This window comes from Myxine glutinosa, chromosome 5 (assembly GCF_964187855.1).
Source record: "Myxine glutinosa chromosome 5, kmMyxGlut1.1, whole genome shotgun sequence".
Taxonomy (NCBI): Eukaryota; Metazoa; Chordata; class Myxini; order Myxiniformes; family Myxinidae; genus Myxine; species Myxine glutinosa.
In genome coordinates this window covers 138,113,101-138,135,639 of record NC_136265.1, presented here as the reverse complement: position 1 = coordinate 138,135,639, position 22,539 = coordinate 138,113,101, and the positions used below count along the sequence as shown (strand labels likewise).

The window sequence follows — 22,539 nt, the reverse complement described above, 5'->3', positions numbered from 1 at the left end:
TCCATGTGTTTTTTAACGTCTCCCACCTTCCCAACTCCTCCTCCCCCTCTCCCTCTCCCTCCCACAGATCTCCCGATGTCCCTATTCTCTGCTGTTGTACTTGTGTGCTTGCCTCTCTCTCCCCATCTTGTCTCCTGCTCCCTTTACCACATGTTTTATGTGTCAGTATGTCTTTTTATGATTAATGTTACCTCGTACACGAGCCTCGATCTTGCATCCAAAAAAAAAAAGCCCATTGGCTGCATCATTTTTCTGGGAGCACAGATGTGTCGCTGATGCAGTGCCCCTGTTACCAGTAAGCTGATACTCAATTTGCCGACCTCGGAAGGATGACATGCTGAGTCAACCCACCTGATGCTATTTCAACGGCATGACAGGGGCTCAAACTCAAGACCCTAAGATCTTAAGCCAGCCACCTGAACCGTTAAGCCACCACCAGGTTTGTGTTTAATTCGATATTAATATATTATGAGACAATGCAACATCTGCACTGGCCTCCTATGCACCCAAAAGTCGATATTCAATCCACGTATCCCACTCCACCTACATCCTGAGAGGGTGGAAGTTCATGGACATAAGTTATCGATGCACTGTTTGTATTTAGACATCAATTCAGCTGTACATTCCTCAGCTGCAGGAAAAGTTGCCTAGTGACAGACATTTCGGGGTCTCCACACAAACACATACCGTTCAATCAGTCACGTGGTATCATCATCGCCATCACCAAGGTGGTGAGATGGGATTAGTGGAGGAAACTCGTTACCACCGATGTGTCTTGCCAGGCAAACTAAGACTATTGTGTTAGGTGGTTGCACGAAGTCAGGGAAATAGAAATGGTGACATGATCAGGTATTGCCCTTTATGATGTGACCCACAGGTAGGAGTCGTACATAAGCTTTGGCATTGTGGTGCCATGAAGACTGGCAGCTCACGAAGGGAAAAGATAGCAGGGCGTTGGCGTGAGCGAGAGGTTGTTGGATGGCAACAGAGGACTGCTTGATAGATGGCATTTCGTGAGCATTGGCATTCACAAGGCATGGGGGTTTGGGTGTGGTTATGGTAAAATGGGAAGACAATGTTAACCATGGTGAAAAGAAGGAAAGGTAAGGTACCTAAACTAGATACAGATGAAGGTAAGATGTCAATGAAGGATGATATATGACGGCTGTGAAGGATGGATGATATACAGACACGTGAAAAAGTAAGTACACGCCATGTAAAGTTTTGACTTTTTCAACATATCTCAACATACAGCTATTTGATCTTCATTTCAACAACATTGACAGATAACGGTGATATAATATAACAAATATCATGAAATATTTACATTTTGTAGTCCATTCCCCCCCCCCCCTCCCCCCCTCCCACGCCTCCTGCCCCCAAGCCCTCTCCCTCCCACACTTCTCCCTGCTCTCAAATGTTGTATATTTTGTATATTTTTGTATATTTGTATATTTTTGTATATATTTTGTATATTTTTTATATTTTTGTATATTTTGTATATTTTGTATATTTTTGTATATTTTGTTTTTTTTGTTTTTTGTATATTTTGTATATTTTGTTTGTCTGGTTGATTTGTTTGTGAAATAAATGTTAGCTCTTTCACGAGCCTCGATTGAGTATACCAAAAAAAAAAAAAAAAAAAAAAAAAATTTGTATAATTTAAATAAACATCAATGCAAATTTTGCATGTGGAAAAAGTAAGTACACCCTTGGCTCTAATTCAGATCCGGGCTTTGACTTGGCCATTCCAGAACTCTCCATTTCTTTCTTTTCAGCCATTCCTTGGTCGATTTACTGGTATGTTTAGGGTCATTGTCATGTTGCAAGGTCCACCTTAGGTTGAGCTTCAACTTTCCGACAGATGGCCTCACATTATCCTCAAGCACCCTCTGGTACAATGAAGAATTCATAGTGGATTATATGATGGTGAGCTGCCCAGGCCCTGATGCAGCAAAGCTGCCCCAAACCATAATATTTCCACCACCATGCTTTACAGTTGGTATCAGGTTCTTGTGGTCAAATGCTGTCTTTGGTTTTCGCCAAACATGTCTTCTGGTACTGTGGCCAAATCGCTCTACCTTTGACTCATCTGTCCAGAGCACATTGTTCCAGAAGTGCTGGTCTTTGCCTACGTGTTCATTCGCAAACTTTAATCTTGCCCTGATGTTCTTTCTGGACAGCAAAGGTTTCCTCCTGGCACACCTCCCATGTAAATCAAATTTATGCAGCCTCTTTCTAATGATAGACTCGTGCACTTTGACATCAACAGTGGCAAGAGCTACCTGTAGGTCCCGTGATGACATTCTGGGGTTCTTTGAGACTTCTTTCAGCATCTTGCGGTCTGCTCTCAGGCTGAACTTGCTGGGGCGGCCTGGCCTGAACAAGTTGGCAGTTGTTTGGAATCTTCTTCACTTGTAGATGATCTTCCGGACAGTCGAATGATTGATTTCAAATTGTTTGAAGATCTTTTTAAATCCCTTCCCAGACTCGTAGGCATCTATAATCTTCTTTCTGAAGGCCTCAGAGACCTCTTTTGGTCTACGCATGGTGATGCCGCACACTCCAACAACAAAGAGCAAACCAAACGAAATGTCTGAGGTTTAAATAAGACAGGTTCCTCCAAGATCCTCTCTAACGATGTTCTAATCATTTGTACCTGAGCTGGTGCACCTGATTCTAATTTTAGGTATTTGAAGTAGTGATAAATGTAGGGGTGTACGTACTTTTTCCACATGCAAAATTTGCATTTATGTTCATTTAAATTATACAATGGACTACAAAATGTGAATGTTTCATGATATTTGTTATATTATATCACCTTTATCTGTCAATATTGTTGAAATGAAGATCAAATAGCTGTATGTTGAGATATGTTGAATATGTCAAAACTTTACATGCGGTGTACTTACTTTTTCATGTGACTGTATGTGAAAACAGACAGGGGGAAAACGGATATGGGGGAAAACAGATATAGGGGAAAACAGATATGGGGGATAACAGATATGGGGGAAAACAGATATGGGGGAAAACAGATATGGGGGAAAACAGATATGGGGGAAAACAGATATGGGGGAAAACAGATATGGGGGGAAACAGATATGGGGGAAAACAGGCATGGGGGAAAACAGGCATGGGGGAAAACAGACATGGGTGAAAACAGACATGGGTGAAAACAGACATGGGTGAAAACAGACATGGGTGAAAACAGACATGGGTGAAAACAGACATGGGGGAAAACAGACATGGGTGAAAACAGACATGGGTGAAAACAGACATGGGTGAAAACAGACATGGGTGAAAACAGACATGGGTAAAAACAGACATGGGTGACAAGAGACATGGGTGAAAACAGACATGGGTAAAAACAGACATGGGTGAAAACAGACATGGGTGAAAAGAGACATGGGTGAAAACAGACATGGGTGAAAACAGACATGGGTGAAAACAGACATGGGTGAAAACAGATATGGGTGAAAACAGACATGGGTGAAAACAGAGATGGGTGAAAACAGACATGGGTAAAAACAGACATGGGTAAAAACAGACATGGGTAAAAACAGACATGGGTGAAAACAGACATGGGTGAAAACAGACATGGGTGAAAACAGATATGGGTGAAAACAGATATGGGTGAAAACAGACATGGGTGAAAACAGAGATGGGTGAAAACAGACATGGGTAAAAACAGACATGGGTAAAAACAGACATGGGTGAAAAGAGACATGGGTGAAAACAGACATGGGTGAAAACAGACATGGGTGAAAACAGACATGGGTGAAAACAGACATGGGTGAAAACAGACATGGGTGAAAACAGACATGGGTGAAAACAGACATGGGTGAAAACAGACATGGGTGAAAACAGACATGGGTAAAAACAGACATGGGTGAAAACAGAGATGGGTGAAAACAGACATGGGTAAAAACAGACATGGGTAAAAACAGACATGGGTGAAAACAGACATGGGTAAAAACAGACATGGGTGAAAACAGACGTGGGTGAAAACAGACATGGGTGAAAACAGACATGGGTGAAAACAGACATGGGTGAAAACAGACATGGGTGAAAACAGACATGGGTGAAAACAGACATGGGTGAAAACAGACATGGGTGAAAACAGACATGGGTGAAAACAGACATGGGTAAAAACAGACATGGGTAAAAACAGACGTGGGTGAAAACAGACATGGGTGAAAACAGACATGGGTGAAAACAGACATGGGTGAAAACAGACATGGGTGAAAACAGACATGGGTGAAAACAGACATGGGTGAAAACAGACATGGGTGAAAACAGACATGGGTGAAAACAGATAGGGGTGAAAACAGATAGGGGTGAAAACAGATAGGGGTGAAAACAGACGTGGGTGAAAACAGATATGGGTGAAACAAGACATGGGTGAAAAGAGATATGGGTGAACCAAGACATGGGTGAAAACAGACATGGGTGAAAACAGACATGGGTGAAAACAGACATGGGTGAAAACAGATATGGGTGAAACAAGACATGGGTGAAACAAGACATGGGTGAAAACAGACATGGGTGAAAACAGACATGGGTGAAAACAGACCGGGGTGAAAACAGACCGGGGTGAAAACAGACCGGGGTGAAAACAGACCGGGGTGAAAACAGACCGGAGTGAAAACAGACAGGGGTGAAAACAGACAGGGGTGAAAACAGATATGGGTGAACACAGACAGGGGTGAAAACAGACCGGGGTGAAAACTGACCGGGGTGAAAAACAGACCGGGGTGAAAACAGACCGGGGTGATAACAGACAGGGGTGAAAACAGACAGGGGTGAAAACAGACCGGGGTGAAAACAGACAGGGGTGAAAACAGACAGGGGTGAAAACAGACAGGGGTGAAAACAGACAGGGGTGAAAACAGACAGGGGTGAAAACAGACAGGGGTGAAAACAGACAGGGGTGAAAACAGACAGGGGTGAAAACAGACAGGGGTGAAAACAGACAGGGGTGAAAACAGACAGGGGTGAAAACAGGCAGGGGTGAAAACAGGCAGGGGTGAAAACAGACAGGGGTGAAAACAGACAGGGGTGAAAACAGACAGGGGTGAAAACAGACAGGGGTGAAAACAGACAGGGGTGAAAACAGACAGGGGTGAAAACAGACAGGGGTGAAAACAGACCGGGGTGAACACAGACAGGGGTGAAAACAGACCGGGGTGAAAACAGACCGGGGTGAAAACAGACCGGGGTGAACACAGACAGGGGTGAAAACAGACAGGGGTGAAAACAGACAGGGGTGAAAACAGACAGGGGTGAAAACAGACAGGGGTGAAAACAGACAGGGGTGAAAACAGACAGGGGTGAAAACAGACAGGGGTGAAAACAGACCGGGGTGAAAACAGACAGGGGTGAAAACAGACAGGGGTGAAAACAGACAGGGGTGAAAACAGACAGGGGTGAAAACAGACAGGGGTGAAAACAGACAGGGGTGAAAACAGACAGGGGTGAAAACAGACAGGGGTGAAAACAGACAGGGGTGAAAACAGACAGGGGTGAAAACAGACAGGGGTGAAAACAGACAGGGGTGAAAACAGACAGGGGTGAAAACATACAGGGGTGAAAACAGACAGGGGTGAAAACAGACAGGGGTGAAAACAGACTGGGGTGAAAACAGACAGGGGTGAAAACAGACAGGGGTGAAAACAGACAGGGGTGAAAACAGACCGGGGTGAAAACAGACCGGGGTGAAAACAGACAGGGGTGAAAACAGACAGGGGTGAAAACAGACAGACAGGGGTGAAAACAGACAGGGGTGAAAACAGACAGGGGTGAAAACAGACCGGGGTGAACACAGACAGGGGTGAAAACAGACAGGGATGAAAACAGACAGGGGTGAAAACAGACCGGGGTGAACACAGACAGGGGTGAAAACAGACAGGGGTGAAAACAGACAGGGGTGAAAACAGACGTGGGTGAAAACAGATATGGGTGAAAACAGACAGGGGTGAAAACAGACAGGGGTGAAAACAGACAGGGGTGAAAACAGACCGGGGTGAACACAGACAGGGGTGAACACAGACAGGGGTGAAAACAGACAGGGGTGAAAACAGACAGGGGTGAAAACAGACAGGGGTGAAAACAGACAGGGGTGAAAACAGACAGGGGTGAAAACAGACAGGAGTGAAAACAGACCGGGGTGAAAATAGACAGGGGTGAAAACAGACAGGGGTGAAAACAGACAGGGGTGAAAACAGACAGGGGTGAAAACAGACATGGGTGAAAACAGACATGGGTGAAAACAGACTGGGGTGAAAACAGACAGGGGTGAAAACAGACAGGGGTGAAAACAGACAGGGGTGAAAACAGACCGGGGTGAAAACAGACAGGGGTGAAAACAGACCGGGGTGAAAACAGACAGGGGTGAAAACAGACAGGGGTGAAAACAGACAGACAGGGGTGAAAACAGACAGGGGTGAAAACAGACAGGGGTGAAAACAGACCGGGGTGAACACAGACAGGGGTGAAAACAGACAGGGATGAAAACAGGCAGGGGTGAAAACAGGCAGGGGTGAACACAGACAGGGGTGAAAACAGACAGGGGTGAAAACAGACAGGGGTGAAAACAGACGTGGGTGAAAACAGACATGGGTGAAAACAGACAGGGGTGAAAACAGACAGGGGTGAAAACAGACAGGGGTGAAAACAGACCGGGGTGAACACAGACAGGGGTGAACACAGACAGGGGTGAAAACTGACAGGGGTGAAAACAGACAGGGGTGAAAACAGACAGGGGTGAAAACAGACAGGGGTGAAAACAGACAGGGGTGAAAACAGACAGGAGTGAAAACAGACCGGGGTGAAAATAGACAGGGGTGAAAACAGACAGGGGTGAAAACAGACAGGGGTGAAAACAGACAGGGGTGAAAACAGACATGGGTGAAAACAGACATGGGTGAAAACAGACATGGGTGAAAACAGACATGGGTGAAAACAGACATGGGTGAAAACAGATATGGGTGAAAACAGATATGGGTGAAAACAGATATAGGTGAAAACCGATAGGGGTGAAAACAGACGTGGGTGAAAACAGATATGGGTGAAAACAGATATAGGTGAAAACAGATATGGGTGAAAACGGATATGGGTGAAACAAGACATGGGTGAAAACAGATATGGGTGAAACAAGACATGGGTGAAAACAGACATGGGTGAAAACAGACATGGGTGAAAACAGACATGGGTGAAAACAGATATGGGTGAAACAAGACATGGGTGGAAACAGACATGGGTGAAAACAGATATGGGTGAAAACAGACCGGGGTGAAAACAGACCGGGGTGAAAACAGACAGGGGTGAAAACAGACCGGGGTGAAAACAGACCGGAGTGAAAACAGACAGGGGTGAAAACAGACAGGGGTGAAAACAGACAGGGGTGAAAACAGATATGGGTGAACACAGACAGGGGTGAAAACAGACCGGGGTGAAAACTGACCGGGGTGAAAAACAGACCGGGGTGAAAACAGACCGGGGTGAAAACAGACAGGGGTGAAAACAGACAGGGGTGAAAACAGACCGGGGTGAAAACAGACCGGGGTGAAAACAGACAGGAGTGAAAACAGACAGGGGTGAAAACAGACATGGGTGAAAACAGACATGGGTGAAAACAGACATGGGTGAAAACAGACATGGGTGAAAACAGACATGGGTGAAAACAGACATGGGTGAAAACAGACATGGGTAAAAACAGACATGGGTGAAAACAGAGATGGGTGAAAACAGACATGGGTAAAAACAGACATGGGTAAAAACAGACATGGGTGAAAACAGACATGGGTAAAAACAGACATGGGTGAAAACAGACGTGGGTGAAAACAGACATGGGTGAAAACAGACATGGGTGAAAACAGACATGGGTGAAAACAGACATGGGTGAAAACAGACATGGGTGAAAACAGACAGGGGTGAAAACAGACAGGGGTGAACACAGACAGGGGTGGAAACAGACAGGGGTGAAAACAGACAGGGGTGAAAACAGACAGGGGTGAAAACAGACATGGGTGAAAACAGACATGGGTGAAAACAGACATGGGTGAAAACAGACATGGGTGAAAACAGACATGGGTGAAAACAGACATGGGTGAAAACAGACATGGGTGAAAACAGACATGGGTGAAAACAGATAGGGGTGAAAACAGATAGGGGTGAAAACAGACGTGGGTGAAAACAGATATGGGTGAAACAAGACATGGGTGAAAAGAGATATGGGTGAACCAAGACATGGGTGAAAACAGACATGGGTGAAAACAGACATGGGTGAAAACAGACATGGGTGAAAACAGACAGGGGTGAAAACAGACAGGGGTGAAAACAGACAGGGGTGAAAACAGACAGGGGTGAAAACAGACAGGGGTGAAAACAGACAGGGGTGAAAACAGACAGGGGTGAATACAGACAGGGGTGAAAACAGACAGGGGTGAAAACAGACCGGGGTGAAAACAGACAGGGGTGAAAACAGACCGGGGTGAAAACAGACAGGGGTGAAAACAGACAGGGGTGAAAACAGACAGACAGGGGTGAAAACAGACAGGGGTGAAAACAGACAGGGGTGAACACAGACAGGGGTGGAAACAGACAGGGGTGAAAACAGACAGGGGTGAAAACAGACAGGGGTGAAAACAGACATGGGTGAAAACAGACATGGGTGAAAACAGACATGGGTGAAAACAGACATGGGTGAAAACAGACATGGGTGAAAACAGACATGGGTGAAAACAGACATGGGTGAAAACAGACATGGGTGAAAACAGATAGGGGTGAAAACAGATAGGGGTGAAAACAGACGTGGGTGAAAACAGATATGGGTGAAACAAGACATGGGTGAAAAGAGATATGGGTGAACCAAGACATGGGTGAAAACAGACATGGGTGAAAACAGACATGGGTGAAAACAGACATGGGTGAAAACAGACAGGGGTGAAAACAGACAGGGGTGAAAACAGACAGGGGTGAAAACAGACAGGGGTGAAAACAGACAGGGGTGAAAACAGACAGGGGTGAAAACAGACAGGGGTGAATACAGACAGGGGTGAAAACAGACAGGGGTGAAAACAGACCGGGGTGAAAACAGACAGGGGTGAAAACAGACCGGGGTGAAAACAGACAGGGGTGAAAACAGACAGGGGTGAAAACAGACAGACAGGGGTGAAAACAGACAGGGGTGAAAACAGACAGGGGTGAACACAGACAGGGGTGGAAACAGACAGGGGTGAAAACAGACAGGGGTGAAAACAGACAGGGGTGAAAACAGACAGGGGTGAAAACAGACCGGGGTGAACACAGACAGGGGTGAAAACAGACAGGGGTGAAAACAGACAGGGGTGAAAACAGACAGGGGTGAAAACAGACAGGGGTGAAAACAGACAGGGGTGTAAACAGACAGGGGTGAAAACAGACCGGGGTGAACACAGACAGGGGTGAAAACAGACAGGGGTGAAAACAGACAGGGGTGAAAACAGACAGGGGTGAAAACAGACAGGGGTGAAAACAGACAGGGGTGAAAACAGACAGGGGTGAAAACAGACCGGGGTGAAAACAGACAGGGGTGAAAACAGACAGGAGTGAAAACAGACCGGGGTGAAAACAGACAGGAGTGAAAACAGACAGGGGTGAAAACAGACAGGGGTGAAAACAGACAGGAGTGAAAACAGACCGGGGTGAAAACAGACAGGAGTGAAAACAGACAGGGGTGAAAACAGACAGGGGTGAAAACAGACCGGGGTGAAAATAGACAGGGGTGAAAACAGACAGGGGTGAAAACAGACAGGGGTGAAAACAGACAGGGGTGAAAACAGACGGGGGTGAAAACAGACGGGGGTGAAAACAGACCGGGGTGAAAACAGACCGGGGTGAACACAGACAGGGGTGAAAACAGACAGGGGTGAAAACAGACAGGGGTGAAAACAGACAGGGGTGAAAACAGACAGGGGTGAAAACAGACAGGGGTGAAAACAGACAGGGGTGAACACAGACAGACAGGGGTGAACACAGACAGACAGGGGTGAACACAGACAGGGGCGAAAACAGACCGGGTGAACACAGACAGGGGTGAAAACAGACAGGGGGGAAAACAGACAGGGGTGAAAACAGACAGGGGTGAAAACACACAGGGGTGAAAACAGACAGGGGTGAACACAGACAGGGGTGAAAACAGACCGGGGTGAACACAGACAGGGGTGAAAACAGACCGGGGTGAAAACAGACCGGGGTGAAAACAGACCGGGGTGAAAACAGACCGGGGTGAAAACTTACCGGGGTGAAAACAGACCAGGGTGAAAACAGACAGGAGTGAAAACAGACCGGGGTGAAAACAGACAGGAGTGAAAACAGACTGGGGTGAAAACAGACAGGAGTGAAAACAGACAGGGGTGAAAACAGACAGGGGTGAAAACAGACCGGGGTGAAAACAGACAGGGGTGAAAACAGACAGGGGTGAAAACAGACAGGGGTGAAAACCGACAGGGGTGAAAACAGACAGGGGTGAAAACAGACAGGGGTGAAAACAGACAGGGGTGAAAACAGACAGGGGTGAAAACAGACAGGGGTGAAAACAGACAGGGGTGAAAACAGACAGACAGGGGTGAAAACAGACAGGAGTGAAAACCGACAGGGGTGAAAACAGACAGGGGTGAAAACAGACAGGGGTGAAAACCGACAGGGGTGAAAACAGACAGACAGGGGTGAAACAGACATCCACCTTTGGTGGCGATCGAGGTTAAGTTTTCACCCCTGTCGGTCTGTCCGTTTGTTACATGGCAAAATGTTTTTTGTTTTTTTGCCAGTGTGTTGATCACTTCGGTTTGTGTGTGTGTTTGTGTGTTTGTGTTTGTGTTTGTGTGTATGTGTGTATGTGTGTATGTGTGTTTGTGTTTGTCTGTCCGCTCACTTATACTTGCCTACATGTCACAATTTTAAACCGATCTTCACGAAACGTCACCAAATGGTAGAGGTCGTACCCGACAAAATCCCATATATTTTTGAGATCAGCGTAGGTCAAAAGGTCAACATAGGCCAAAGGTCAACAACTTTTTCACATTTCTAAAATCCTGAATTTTCATCCGATTGACTTCAAATTTGAATAGGATTTACATATCAGTTAAATGAATTCAACCACCAACTCTTTTTGAGACCAGCATAGGCCAAAGGGTCAACATCGGCCAAAGGGCAATAACAATTTCAAATTTCTAAAATCCTCATTTTTCATCTGATTGACTTGAAATTTGAATTGGATTTCCATAGCAGGAAACTGAATTCAACCACCAACTATTTTTTGAGATAATTATAGGCCAAAGGTCAACAACAATTTCAAATTTCTAAAATCCTCATTTTTCATCTGATTGACTTGAAATTTGAATAGGATTTACATATCAGCTAACTGAATTCAACCAACAACTATTTTTTAGATCAACATAGGTCACAAGATCAACATAGGCCAAAGGTCAACCACTTTTTTTAATTTCTAAAATCCTCAATTTTCTTCCGATTGACTTGAAATTTGAATAGGCTTTTCATTCCAGCTAACTGAATTCAACCACCAACTATTTTTTAGATTAGCATAGGCCAAACGGTCAACATAGGCCAAAGGTCAACAACAAAATCAAATTTCTAAAATCCTCAATTTTCATCCAATTGACTTGAAATTTGAATAGGATTTTCACGTCAGCTAACTGAATTCAACCACCAACTATTTTTGATGTCAACATAGGCCAAGTTTCAAAAAATTGTCAATTTTCATCCGGTTAACTTAAACATTGAAGACGATTTGCACATCTCGTCACTGAATTTAACCACTAATTATTTTTTTAGATTAGCATAGGCCAAAAGGTCAACATAGGCCAAAGGTCAACCACTTTTTTCAAATTTCTAAAATCCTCAATTTTCATCCAATTAACTTGAAATTTGAATAGGATTTTCATATCAGCTTAATGAAACCAACCACCAACTCTTTTTGATGTCAACATCAGCCAAATTTCTAAAATTGTCAATTTTCATCCGATTAACTTAAACATTGAAGACGATTTGCATATCACGTCACTGAATTCAACCACTAATTATTTTTTAGATTAGCATAGGCCAAAAGGTCAACATAGGCCAAAGGTCAACAACAATATGAAATTTCTAAAATCCTCAATTTTCATTGAATTGACTTGAAATTTGTATAGCATTTTCATGTCAGCGAACTGAATTCAACCACCAACTCTTTTTGAGATTAACATTGGTCATAAGGTCAAAATAGGCCAAAGATCAACCGCTTTTTTCACATTTCTAAAATCCTCAATTTTCACCCGATTGGCTTGAAATATGAATGGGATTTACATATCAGTTAACTGAATTCAATCATCAACTATTTTTGAGGTCAACATAGGTCACCAGGTCAGCATAGGGCAAAGGCCAACCACTTTTTTCAAATTTCTAAAATCCTGAACTTTCATCCAATTGACTTGAAATTTGTATAGCATTTTCATATCAGCGAACTGAATTCAACCACCAACTATTTTTGAGATTAACATTGGTCATAAGGTCAACATAGTCCAAAGATCAACCGCTTTTCACATTTCTAAAATCCTCAATTTTCACCCGATTGGCTTGAAATATGAATGGGATTTACATATCAGTTAACTGAATTCAATCATCAACTATTTCTGAGGTCAACATAGGCCAAAAGGTCAACATAGGTTAAATATCTAAAATTGTCAATTTTCATCCGATTAACTTAAACTTTGAAGACGATTCGGATATGCCGATATGTAAATGAAGACGATCACTGAATTCAACCACTAATTATTTTTGAGGTCTAAAGAATGCTCTACTGAGTGCCATGCTACTTTGTTCTGTTTTTCCAAGTGTCGCTCTATGATTGATTTTTCAATTGTTTGTTTGTTTGTTTGTGAACAAATATCTCAAAAAGTTGTGGACGGATTCGGACGGAATTTGTCAGAGATGTAGCGGATGTGACAAGGACGAAATGATTAGATTTTGGTGAAGATCTGGATTCGGATCCGGCTACTAGAATTTTCTACGTGATTCTTCACCATTGGGAGATCGGGCCAAAAACGATACATAGCGGGATATCTCAATAAGTTATGGTTGGATTTGGACGAAACTTGTTGGACAGGTTGTGTGTGTGAGACAAGGAAGAAACGATTCAATTTTTGGGAAGATCCGGATCCAGATCCAGCTAGTATAACTTTTTAAGTGATTCGTTAAGTGATTGAGTGATATGGTCAACCAGGCAGAGGTATGCTCTCTACTGAGTGCCGTTCTAGTTTCCTTTGTGTCATGGTTGACATTTTTGGGGCATAGCGGGGGTTGGGGTGGGTGACTACACGAGATTGTTCATTTCGTGAGCTGTAAAGAGTTGATGTTGATATGAATGTCTTGAAGAGAAGAGCATGAGTAAGCTTCCCCCCCTGCTGGACATAAGGGGTACTACAGTCATTTCCATACATTCTGGTCACCAAGCTTTCTGGTCTTTTCCTCTAAAGCCTGGGAAAGCTGGATTCCGGTTGGCACTGCCATGGTGGGATATAATCTCCTTTTTACACTGTCAAGGTAAAACTGAAATCTACACAAGATTTAAAGACCCTGAGACATTTAGAGAGATAGAGAGATGGAACTGTAATACTGCACCAAGGGTAACAACTACCGGGCCAGCTCAATGTGTGTACATTGAGGTGATAACGGCACATGCAATGGGAAAATGAAGACCACGCTTTCAACTACAACAACTGTCTCAGATGAAGATCCAAGTAGTAAAACATGCCTGGAATGCAGATATGCTGTATGCAGGTATCGACAATGATAAAGTATGATGAGCTCCAAGATTTGTTTACAAATCTTACCTTTGGCCCTGTCACGTCTCCACTTGCAGGCAAATGCCATGAGAGCCGCTAGAGCAACAGCTCCGATTATGCCTCCGAGCACGGTCCACAGGACATGCCGTGCTTTGCTTGGACTCCGGAACACTTCGTAGTTAAAAAGTTCCTGCACCACACCATACTGGTTCTCCGCCAGGCAGGTATAATTCCCAGGTGGCTCCTGGCCCGTAAGGTTCAAACTAATAACGATGTTTCGTATTTCATTTGGGTCATCTGGACCAACCGTGGTCTCGCTCAATTCAACGGGTCGTCCCAGTGGGTCCATCCAAGTGATATTGGGTCCGGGCTTAGCCTCGGCCTCGCAGAATAGCTTTTCTGAGTTGGTGGAGTTCTCAGACTCCTTCCAGATGCGCAGGATCTCCGGACGCACTAGAGAACCACACAACGGCACTTACATCAGGTATATCATAGAGAAATTCAACTTTCCCATTCTTGTGTGTAACCTTACAAGAATTCATGGACGAGTGTTTGTGTTTTTGTTGTTTGTCGCGGTCCAACATCATCCTGTTCTGGCCCTATTACATCCAGATTTGCTACATAGGATCAGCATGACCCCAATTAGTGCATTGTTTTCATTTTTCCTGGTGGTCTTGGGGAGGTGAGAGGAGGCGCAAATTCTCTATGTAAATGTGTATCGTTCCAGGTGGGAGAGGGTATTACAAGTCCCCACCGTTTTGACAATTTTATTTTTTATTATTATTTTATACTTGCTCTAAGGCTCGTCATAGAGCTGACACACACAAGCAAACACACACACGGACATACTGATAAACAAACACTTAACACAGCCACTGAGCTTGGGGGAAGTGCCGGTCACTACCTTCACTTCCTGAGATACTCTGGGTACCAGCGACGTCATAACAATGGCGCCGCTTTTATCACCGTACTCAGTGGGGCATTTCCTCAAGAGGAATTTCCTCCTCCCCATGGATGCCAATCGATGGGGATTGTCCGTGCTCTATCCTTTTCAAGCAAGGAAGCAGCAAGTACCACTTTTAAAATAGTTCGTATGACTTGAACCGGTCCAAACCGGATGGGTGTTTTTTAAGAGGCCCCATCTTCTTACTGTATGGCTTTTGGCTCCCTACGGGAGGTCACCTCCCATAGGGAGCCAAATACAGCCCTTTGCCAGGTGTTGTTTTTTGGTCCTGGCAAGGTGTCACAGTTACCCTCCCCAATAGCAAAGCCAGTGAGGGGTCTCGGTTTAGCCACCAACAACCTGACCATGCGGCAGGAAGCACTGGGTTACATGTTACCAGTGGCAATCCCAAAAGACTGACCTGACCCTAAAGACACTGACCACTGACTGCCCGGACTCTGTACTTTATAGTACAGTGTTCCTGTCCCCATGTTTTCCAGTGCAGTGAGATGTTTTCAATTATAAGCATTAGGCATGTTTTTGCTTCATGCATGTCACACGGGTTAGTTAGTTGTTTTTTTTAAACCTATACACCACACCAATAAAGGTATGTGTCAGAACACGTTTCATGCTTAGAACAAGGTCGCCAGTAGGGAGCGTACTCTGCTCGTAACTTTTATTTTTGTTTTTGTATCAAGATCGAGGCTCGTATAAGAGCTAACATCAATCACAAAAAACAAAAACTAACATCAATCACAAAAAAAAACAACAAACGGACACACAAAACATACAAAAAATGGAGCGGGAGACAAGATGGGGAGAGAGAGGGAAGCACACAAGTAAAATATCAAAGAACAGGGACAACGGAAGATCTGTGGGGGGATAGGGCTTGGGGGGAGGAGGCATGGGAATGTGGGGGGGGGGGGGTGGGATAAGTATAAAACACATGGACACTGATGGAACTTCCAGGAAATAAAAAAGTCGGTATTAAAAAGAAAAGAAAAGTGGATTTGAAGTTAAAGGGTGATAATAAACAAAAGTGTCGTATGATACTATTATTTTTTCAAGATATAATTTGAAAACCTTTTGAGTGTCTTGAGATTTCCAGGATGTATTCTCTCATTCTCCTTCTCTCTCTCTATCCCACACTCTCCCTCCGTCATCCCTTTGCCTTGCAGTGGTAGATCGGGCAGGAATTTGTAAATTGTTCAGAGTGCCGGTGATAACTTGACTACTCTTTACGAAAGACACCGTGTGATATGTTTGACATCCACCAGTGAATGCGAGCAAATGGGACACCCAGTTCACGCCCAAACAAGGTATGATGCGCTTTGTGACGCCACACCCTGTTTCTGAAGCACCAGTCCAACAGTTTTTAGTCAGTTCTGGAATAAAATCCAGACTAGACTCTCAGGTGAATGCGCTACCTCTGCATAATACTGTTGGATAGTGTAAACAGCACATTCTTCAAAATATCTAGCAACAATGATTGCATGCAAACTTGGGGGATTTGGGGAAGTAACATTTTGATACAGACATCCAGGCTCATGGAAGAGCAGAGAAACGGGACAATAGGTTAAACCTACTACCTGTATATTAAATAAGGCAATTCCCTGCGCACGCGTGTGTGTGTGTGTGTGTGTGTGTGTGTGTGTGTGTGTGTGTGTGTGTGTGTGTGTGTGTGTGTGTGTGTGTGTGTGTGTGTGTGTGTGTGTGTGTCTGAAAATCAGAGAAAAAATGCATGGCTGGGTTGATATCCAACAAATTTTGCATTGGTGTTGGTAGTGCCCAGGGTCAGGTCAGAGGAACCTCCCTATGAGGGAGTAGGGGAAGACAACTCTCAGTTTTCTCCCAATCTCCTCTAAATTTTGCACATGTGTTGCTCGTACCCAGGGTCAGGTCATGGGCATAACCCACCCCCTTCTTTACGAGGGGGGTGTAACGCAGGCGAAGGGGAAGACGACTTCCCATTTTCGCCTGTATACGTGCCACAGTGCAAGTGGTTTACTGACCCCTGCTGCAGACAGGGGGGATTATTGGCCACGGAATGATTCTCCCGAAGTTTCAAGTCTTAAAAAATTGGGGAAAGGAAAAACATTTGGATTGCCACCACCGTGGCTGGTTAATTGTGAGTAAAGAGGAAATGACAAACGCACTGCAAAGAGATTCCTTCGACTGCTGAAACCCCTTTTTATACAAAGCCGAGGCTCATGTAAGAGCTGACACATTAAACACAAAAAACATAAACGGACACATAAAACATATAATAAAGGGAGCGGGAGAGAGAGCGTAGCACACAAGCACAACAACAGAAGAGAACAGGGATGTCGGTAGATCTGTGGAAGGGCTGGGGGAGGGAGACCCCTAAGATCCTTAATATCCCAAAGACCCCTAACGACACAGAGGACCCCAAAGTCTCTAAAGACCCGAAAGTCCCCGAAGAACCAAAAGTTTCTGAAGACCTAAAAGACCCAAAAGACCCCTGAGTCTGGCAGGCAGGCATGCTACAAGGAGCTGAAGACCAATGAAAATTTGGTCCAATGGACCAACGGGCCCCCTAGCGACGAAAACTAATGAAACAAAATATTCCAGCCAACAGTGTTGCCTTGAAATGTATAATTCTCACCCACCGTCAACACGAAGCTGTGTTTGCATTCCTTTCCTTGCTTGAAATCCATCCACGGTCATCATGGATGTTTTCCACTCGAACCGACATATGTAGATCCCCTCGTCCTCCATCTTCAGATCTCTAATCTTCACCGAGCCGTCGCCGTCGCTTGCGTTCCCCATGGGTTGAATCCTTCCTTTGAAGCTCTCATCCATATAATTTGAGGAACTGTTATAGACATAATGTTTATTGGAGCTCGTGAGCAGATAAAACAAAACATGCAGTGCAATCATGTCCGACTCTTCCTCATGAGTAAACAGGCAGGGAAGAGTCGCATCCTCGCCCCGTAGACCGATCACCTCTTGTGAAACGCAAAGTGACTTTGTTCCTTCACTTGTACAAATGTTCGTTTCCTCGGTCTGTGACTCTGCCAGCAGAATGTTTTGAGGTAAAAATTAGAAAAATTATTTCAGATTCACAAGTATAAACAGTTCTAGCATCCATGTAAAGGGTACGAAAACATGGCCCCAAGAGCTAGAGAAGATCATCTGATGTCCCATACTCTGATACAGAGTGTTGGTTCTGCCCAAGCAGTTTATTGGCCGAGGGGCATGGTGGGTGGCTTGCCATCCCTCCACCATCAGTAGGCCTAGTTAGGGCAGGAATTAGCAACTTGGCCATGGTGCCCACGATGGCTCGCCTACTCCCCATGAAGGACACCTGGATTCAAATCCAGGCTTGACAGCTTAGAGTCATGCGTGCATACCTCCAGGCCAGAGAATAAAACGTACACCTGTAATTATTAAACTTCAGCCATTGGTCAATCAAATGTGACATCACTGATGACGTATGGCTTGGTGCAAATTCGCATGTTCGATGATGTCAAACAGTACACCGAGTTTTTTTAATACATGGGCTAAGGCTTGTGGATTCAAATCCACACATGCACACACACACGCACACACACGCACACACATGCACACACATACACACGCACACGCACACACACACACGCGCGTGCGCGCACACACACACACACACGCGCGTGCGCGCACACACACACGCACGTGCACACGCACACACGCACGTGCACACACGCACATGCACACACACACACACGCACACACACACACATGCACGCGCACACACGCACGCGCACGCGCACACACACACACACACACACACACACACGCGCGCACGCACACACACACACACACACACACACACGCACGCGCACACGCACACACGCACGTGCACACACGCACATGCACACACACACACACGCACACACACATGCACGCGCACACACGCACGCGCACACACGCGCACACACACACACGCACGCCCACAAGCACATACTGACGAGACAAACAAGCAATGCTGCCACTGAGCTTGGAGGAAGTGCCGTCAACACCATCACTTCCTTTAAGCTCACATTTTACCCTGCAGGCACAAACATGGCTGGCCAAGACTGGTGTTTAAAATGCTGTGCTTGCATGCTTTCCTCTAAGCAGTCGTTGTTGGAGAGATCTCTCCAAATTATGTTCATTTGAATACAAGAGTATAAGCTTCAAGGCAGGATATATATATACGAGTGCTTAAAATGCATTGTTTAGTAATCCATGAAATGAGCATCACTTTCGGGGGAGGGCACTCTCAACTTCCGCAGTCTGAATGAATGAGCATTCACACCATCCAAATCACCCTCAGCCACAGAGCCACTCTCTCAGAACCACTCACTAAATATCCCAAAGGAACAAAGATGCTGTGACAACGAGGGACCGTAAACCAGGTGGGGGCCAGGAATTCGGAACTATGTTGGCACACGATGCTGTCCTCTTTGTGATCATTAACCACACACGATCATTAAACTTCATAAAAGAAGTGCTGGCAGATGGGACAGCCGGCTTTTGAAAACGTGGTCAATTCTATGACACAGCACTTTCTTTTTCTTGCATTCAAATCTAGCTCATGAATAACTTGCAGGAAAATGGCATTGGGAGGCAGTGTACACGAATCGAAGACATTAACAGACGATGCACAAACACTTAAAAATCGAAGGGATTTGGACTTGGGTTTCCAGCATCATCAGGGTGTTTATATATTGAAATATTAGAAAGTTTTAACATTTCTTAAAACTTTCTGTAATAGTGTGTGCATATACAGGGTGAGGCAAAGTTTTGGAAACAGGACTAATGTTAATTGTTTTTTTTCTTTTGCACTGAGTGAACCATGAATCTGCAGGTGAGTGATCGGATTGAACTGACATGAATGTTTGGGAATGATAAAACATAACATATGGTCACCATAGTGCCTATCCTTCCTATGTTATGGTTCTGGACTTTTGCCTGTTTATTACTAGATCAGCAGAGTAGATCTTATTGGTTTTTGGTAGGATGCGCCTTTTTTTCCTTTAAAAATGAATAATCCCAACATGTATATAACATTACCACGCGTGCGCCCCCCCCCCCCCCCCCCACCTCCCTAATCCAGAACAAGCGGCAATTGAATGCGGGAATGCATTAGTCAGGTTCACTATGTTTTTTCGTTCAAAATCATGGTAGATTAGCAAACCTATACATTTTTGGAAACGTTATTACATGGAAAATCTGAAAATCAATGTTTACATTTGCCAATTCCGACCAATTCGATTCGACCAATTCGACCAATCGACCAATTCCATTCGACCAATTCGACCATTCGACCAATTCCACCATTTAACCAATCGCTTCGATCGACCATTCGACCATTCGACCAATTCGATCGATTCGATTCGATTCATCGAATTCGATTCGATCGACCATTCGACCAATTCGATTTGCCAATCAATTTGACCGACCTTTGCTTGTGTGGAACGGACTGTGAAAACGATGCGGACTATATTGTCGGATACGACACACAGGACAGTGATGACGAACTCTAAATGGCATATTCTGTAATCGTGTATGTTTGATGCCATTGACCGCCTGTGTATATTTTGTCATTGACTGCCTGTGTAGATGTGAAGTTTTACTGACTGCATGTGTATATATGATTTTGCTGACTGCCTGTGTATGTTTGGTGATTTGAATTATTGTGACACATTTTGATGTTATTAACTGCCTGTACAAAATGATAACATGTATTTGATTATGCAACTTATCGCGAATATAAAGACAGTATTTTGCAATTCAAAACCTTTGATTCGTGTCTTACCATTCCCCATAGCACTAATTTGATACTTTCATTGGATTCCTTGTCCCTGAAAATATAGGTTTAGTATATTTTAAAAAGTTTTTAGGGTAAATAGAGGCAGAAATAGAACAAAATATGTATTTTACAGTGGCCATTTTGAAAATCCAAAATGGCCGCCATACAGGTATCTCTCCAAATGTAAACATTGATTTTTAGTTTCCTTATGCTATAACCTTTCCAAAAATGTATAGGTTTGCTAATCTACCATGATTTTGAACGAAATATAATTTATTGACATAGTGAACCTGACTACATGTGCCGGGATGCACGAGCCTGGTGTTGGCTTAGCGGTTCGGGTGCCAGCTCGGGATACCTAGGATCCTGGGTTCGAATCCCGGTCGATCGTTGAATTAACACCAGGGGGGTTGACTCAGCCTGTCATCCTTCCGAGGTCGGCAAATTGAGAACCAGTTCACTGGTAATTCCGTGTGTGTCGCAAGAGGTGACGAACAGGGTTGGTGGCCGGAAGGGCATCCGGCCATAAAACATTGCTTCAAAAAAGGTCAAAAAAAGGCCAATCCCTGCACTGCGGGTGAAAAATGGCCTCTAAAGGTGGTTCTTGTTCTTCTTCTAATGAATGTGCCGGGAAATAATCCCGCAGATAGCCGGCTTAAGGATTAAATTCGGACGGAAGGTACTAGTTGCGACGTGCTTCTACTCCCGTTTCGAGAGACGTCCAACAGTGTGATGAGCCAACCCACAGGATTCCCACAATTAATTAATTAATGTCCTCAAGGGATTTTCAATTATTCTTAATTTTCGGCTAGCGCAAGGGAAAATGGCAACTGTTCAACTCATGTGCAGTCTTAAGGAAAAATAAATAATTAATTTAAGCATAAGAGACAGACGAAAGAGAATCCTGAGCACAAAGTCACAATAAATCCTTCTTCAAATACTTCAAGTACTTCAAGTACAAGTACTTCTTCAAATTGGAAAATTCTTACAACCGGCAGTGAAGTAGCAATTTTTTCACGAAAACAACTGTTTCAAAGACAACTGTGATGCAACAACACCCAGAGCACAGCCTAAATCCCAAAAATCGAAACCGTTTTTTTATTGCCCAAAGACCCGTTTCAAAGAGAACGAAGCACGAAGATGCACGGATGCTCAGAGAACCACACCCAAGAATCAAGACGCCTCTTAAGACGTCTCTGGTCATTACACGACGACGCAATAAAAGAAAGATGGGAATGAATTCCAAACAGGAAAACAACGTTCGGTTTGCCTGTTCGCAATTCCCATCTGAGCACGCAGCTCTCATGATGCGGGAAATTCCAGGTTCAAGTTCCAGTTACTCTTTTGATTCGTCCACTGTCTCCTCATCATGTTCTCCTGTTCAATTTGTAATAATTTCGTGCCAACTCCTTCGTGAACTTTAGAAACTTTTCTTTACGTGAAGTCCCAACTGAGAAAGGATGATCGATTACTTACCAACGAGCACAGACCCGATGATCAGAAGAAGAGCAGGATGAATCGGAAAAATCATTTCTTGGCAGGAAGGGAAGATCCTTAACTCAGTGTTGACACTGAGATTTGGTACCTGAGTCGAGGTTAATTCGGCACCGACTTTTCCAGGATCACAAACTCGAATACCCTGGAACAAACACTCAAAATGACTTCGAATTCACTTCTGCTTGATGGTGCCCTGGGGTGTCCTATGGGCACTACCCAAGTCCCCTCCCATTAAATGGTGGAACGTCAACGATTTGGGGATTCAAGGGCAAGAAAAAAAACACTCATTGTCCAAAACACGACTTGCTGTGTTCTTCCCCCATCGCCTTCCCATCAACCACACTCCATTCCTCCATGACTATTCACTGAATGTTGGTTGAATATTCGTCGCTAGATCCAAAGTAACCGAAAATGTCTGCTCTCCTACTCTTATTCAATGCCAAAGTCTTCTCATTTTTCCTGTTTGTAACTCTATACTCCTG

The 22,539-nt window shown here is 44.4% G+C and overlaps 1 protein-coding gene across 1 annotated transcript in view; it reads right to left on the bottom strand.

Annotated features, from left to right (window-relative positions):
* The window catches only part of LOC137413491 (sialic acid-binding Ig-like lectin 15), a 26,981-nt gene extending 4,719 nt beyond the window's left edge, over positions 1-22,262 (bottom strand). The window contains exons 1-3 of the mRNA XM_068098909.2: positions 22,037-22,262; positions 17,394-17,798; positions 13,869-14,273 (exon numbers count right to left, since the gene is read on the bottom strand). Coding sequence (XP_067955010.2) covers positions 13,869-14,273; positions 17,394-17,798; positions 22,037-22,091 — 865 coding nt within the window. The 5' untranslated portion in view covers positions 22,092-22,262. The remainder of the gene's footprint in view (positions 1-13,868; positions 14,274-17,393; positions 17,799-22,036) is intronic.
* Between the last annotated feature and the right edge of the window lie 277 nt (positions 22,263-22,539).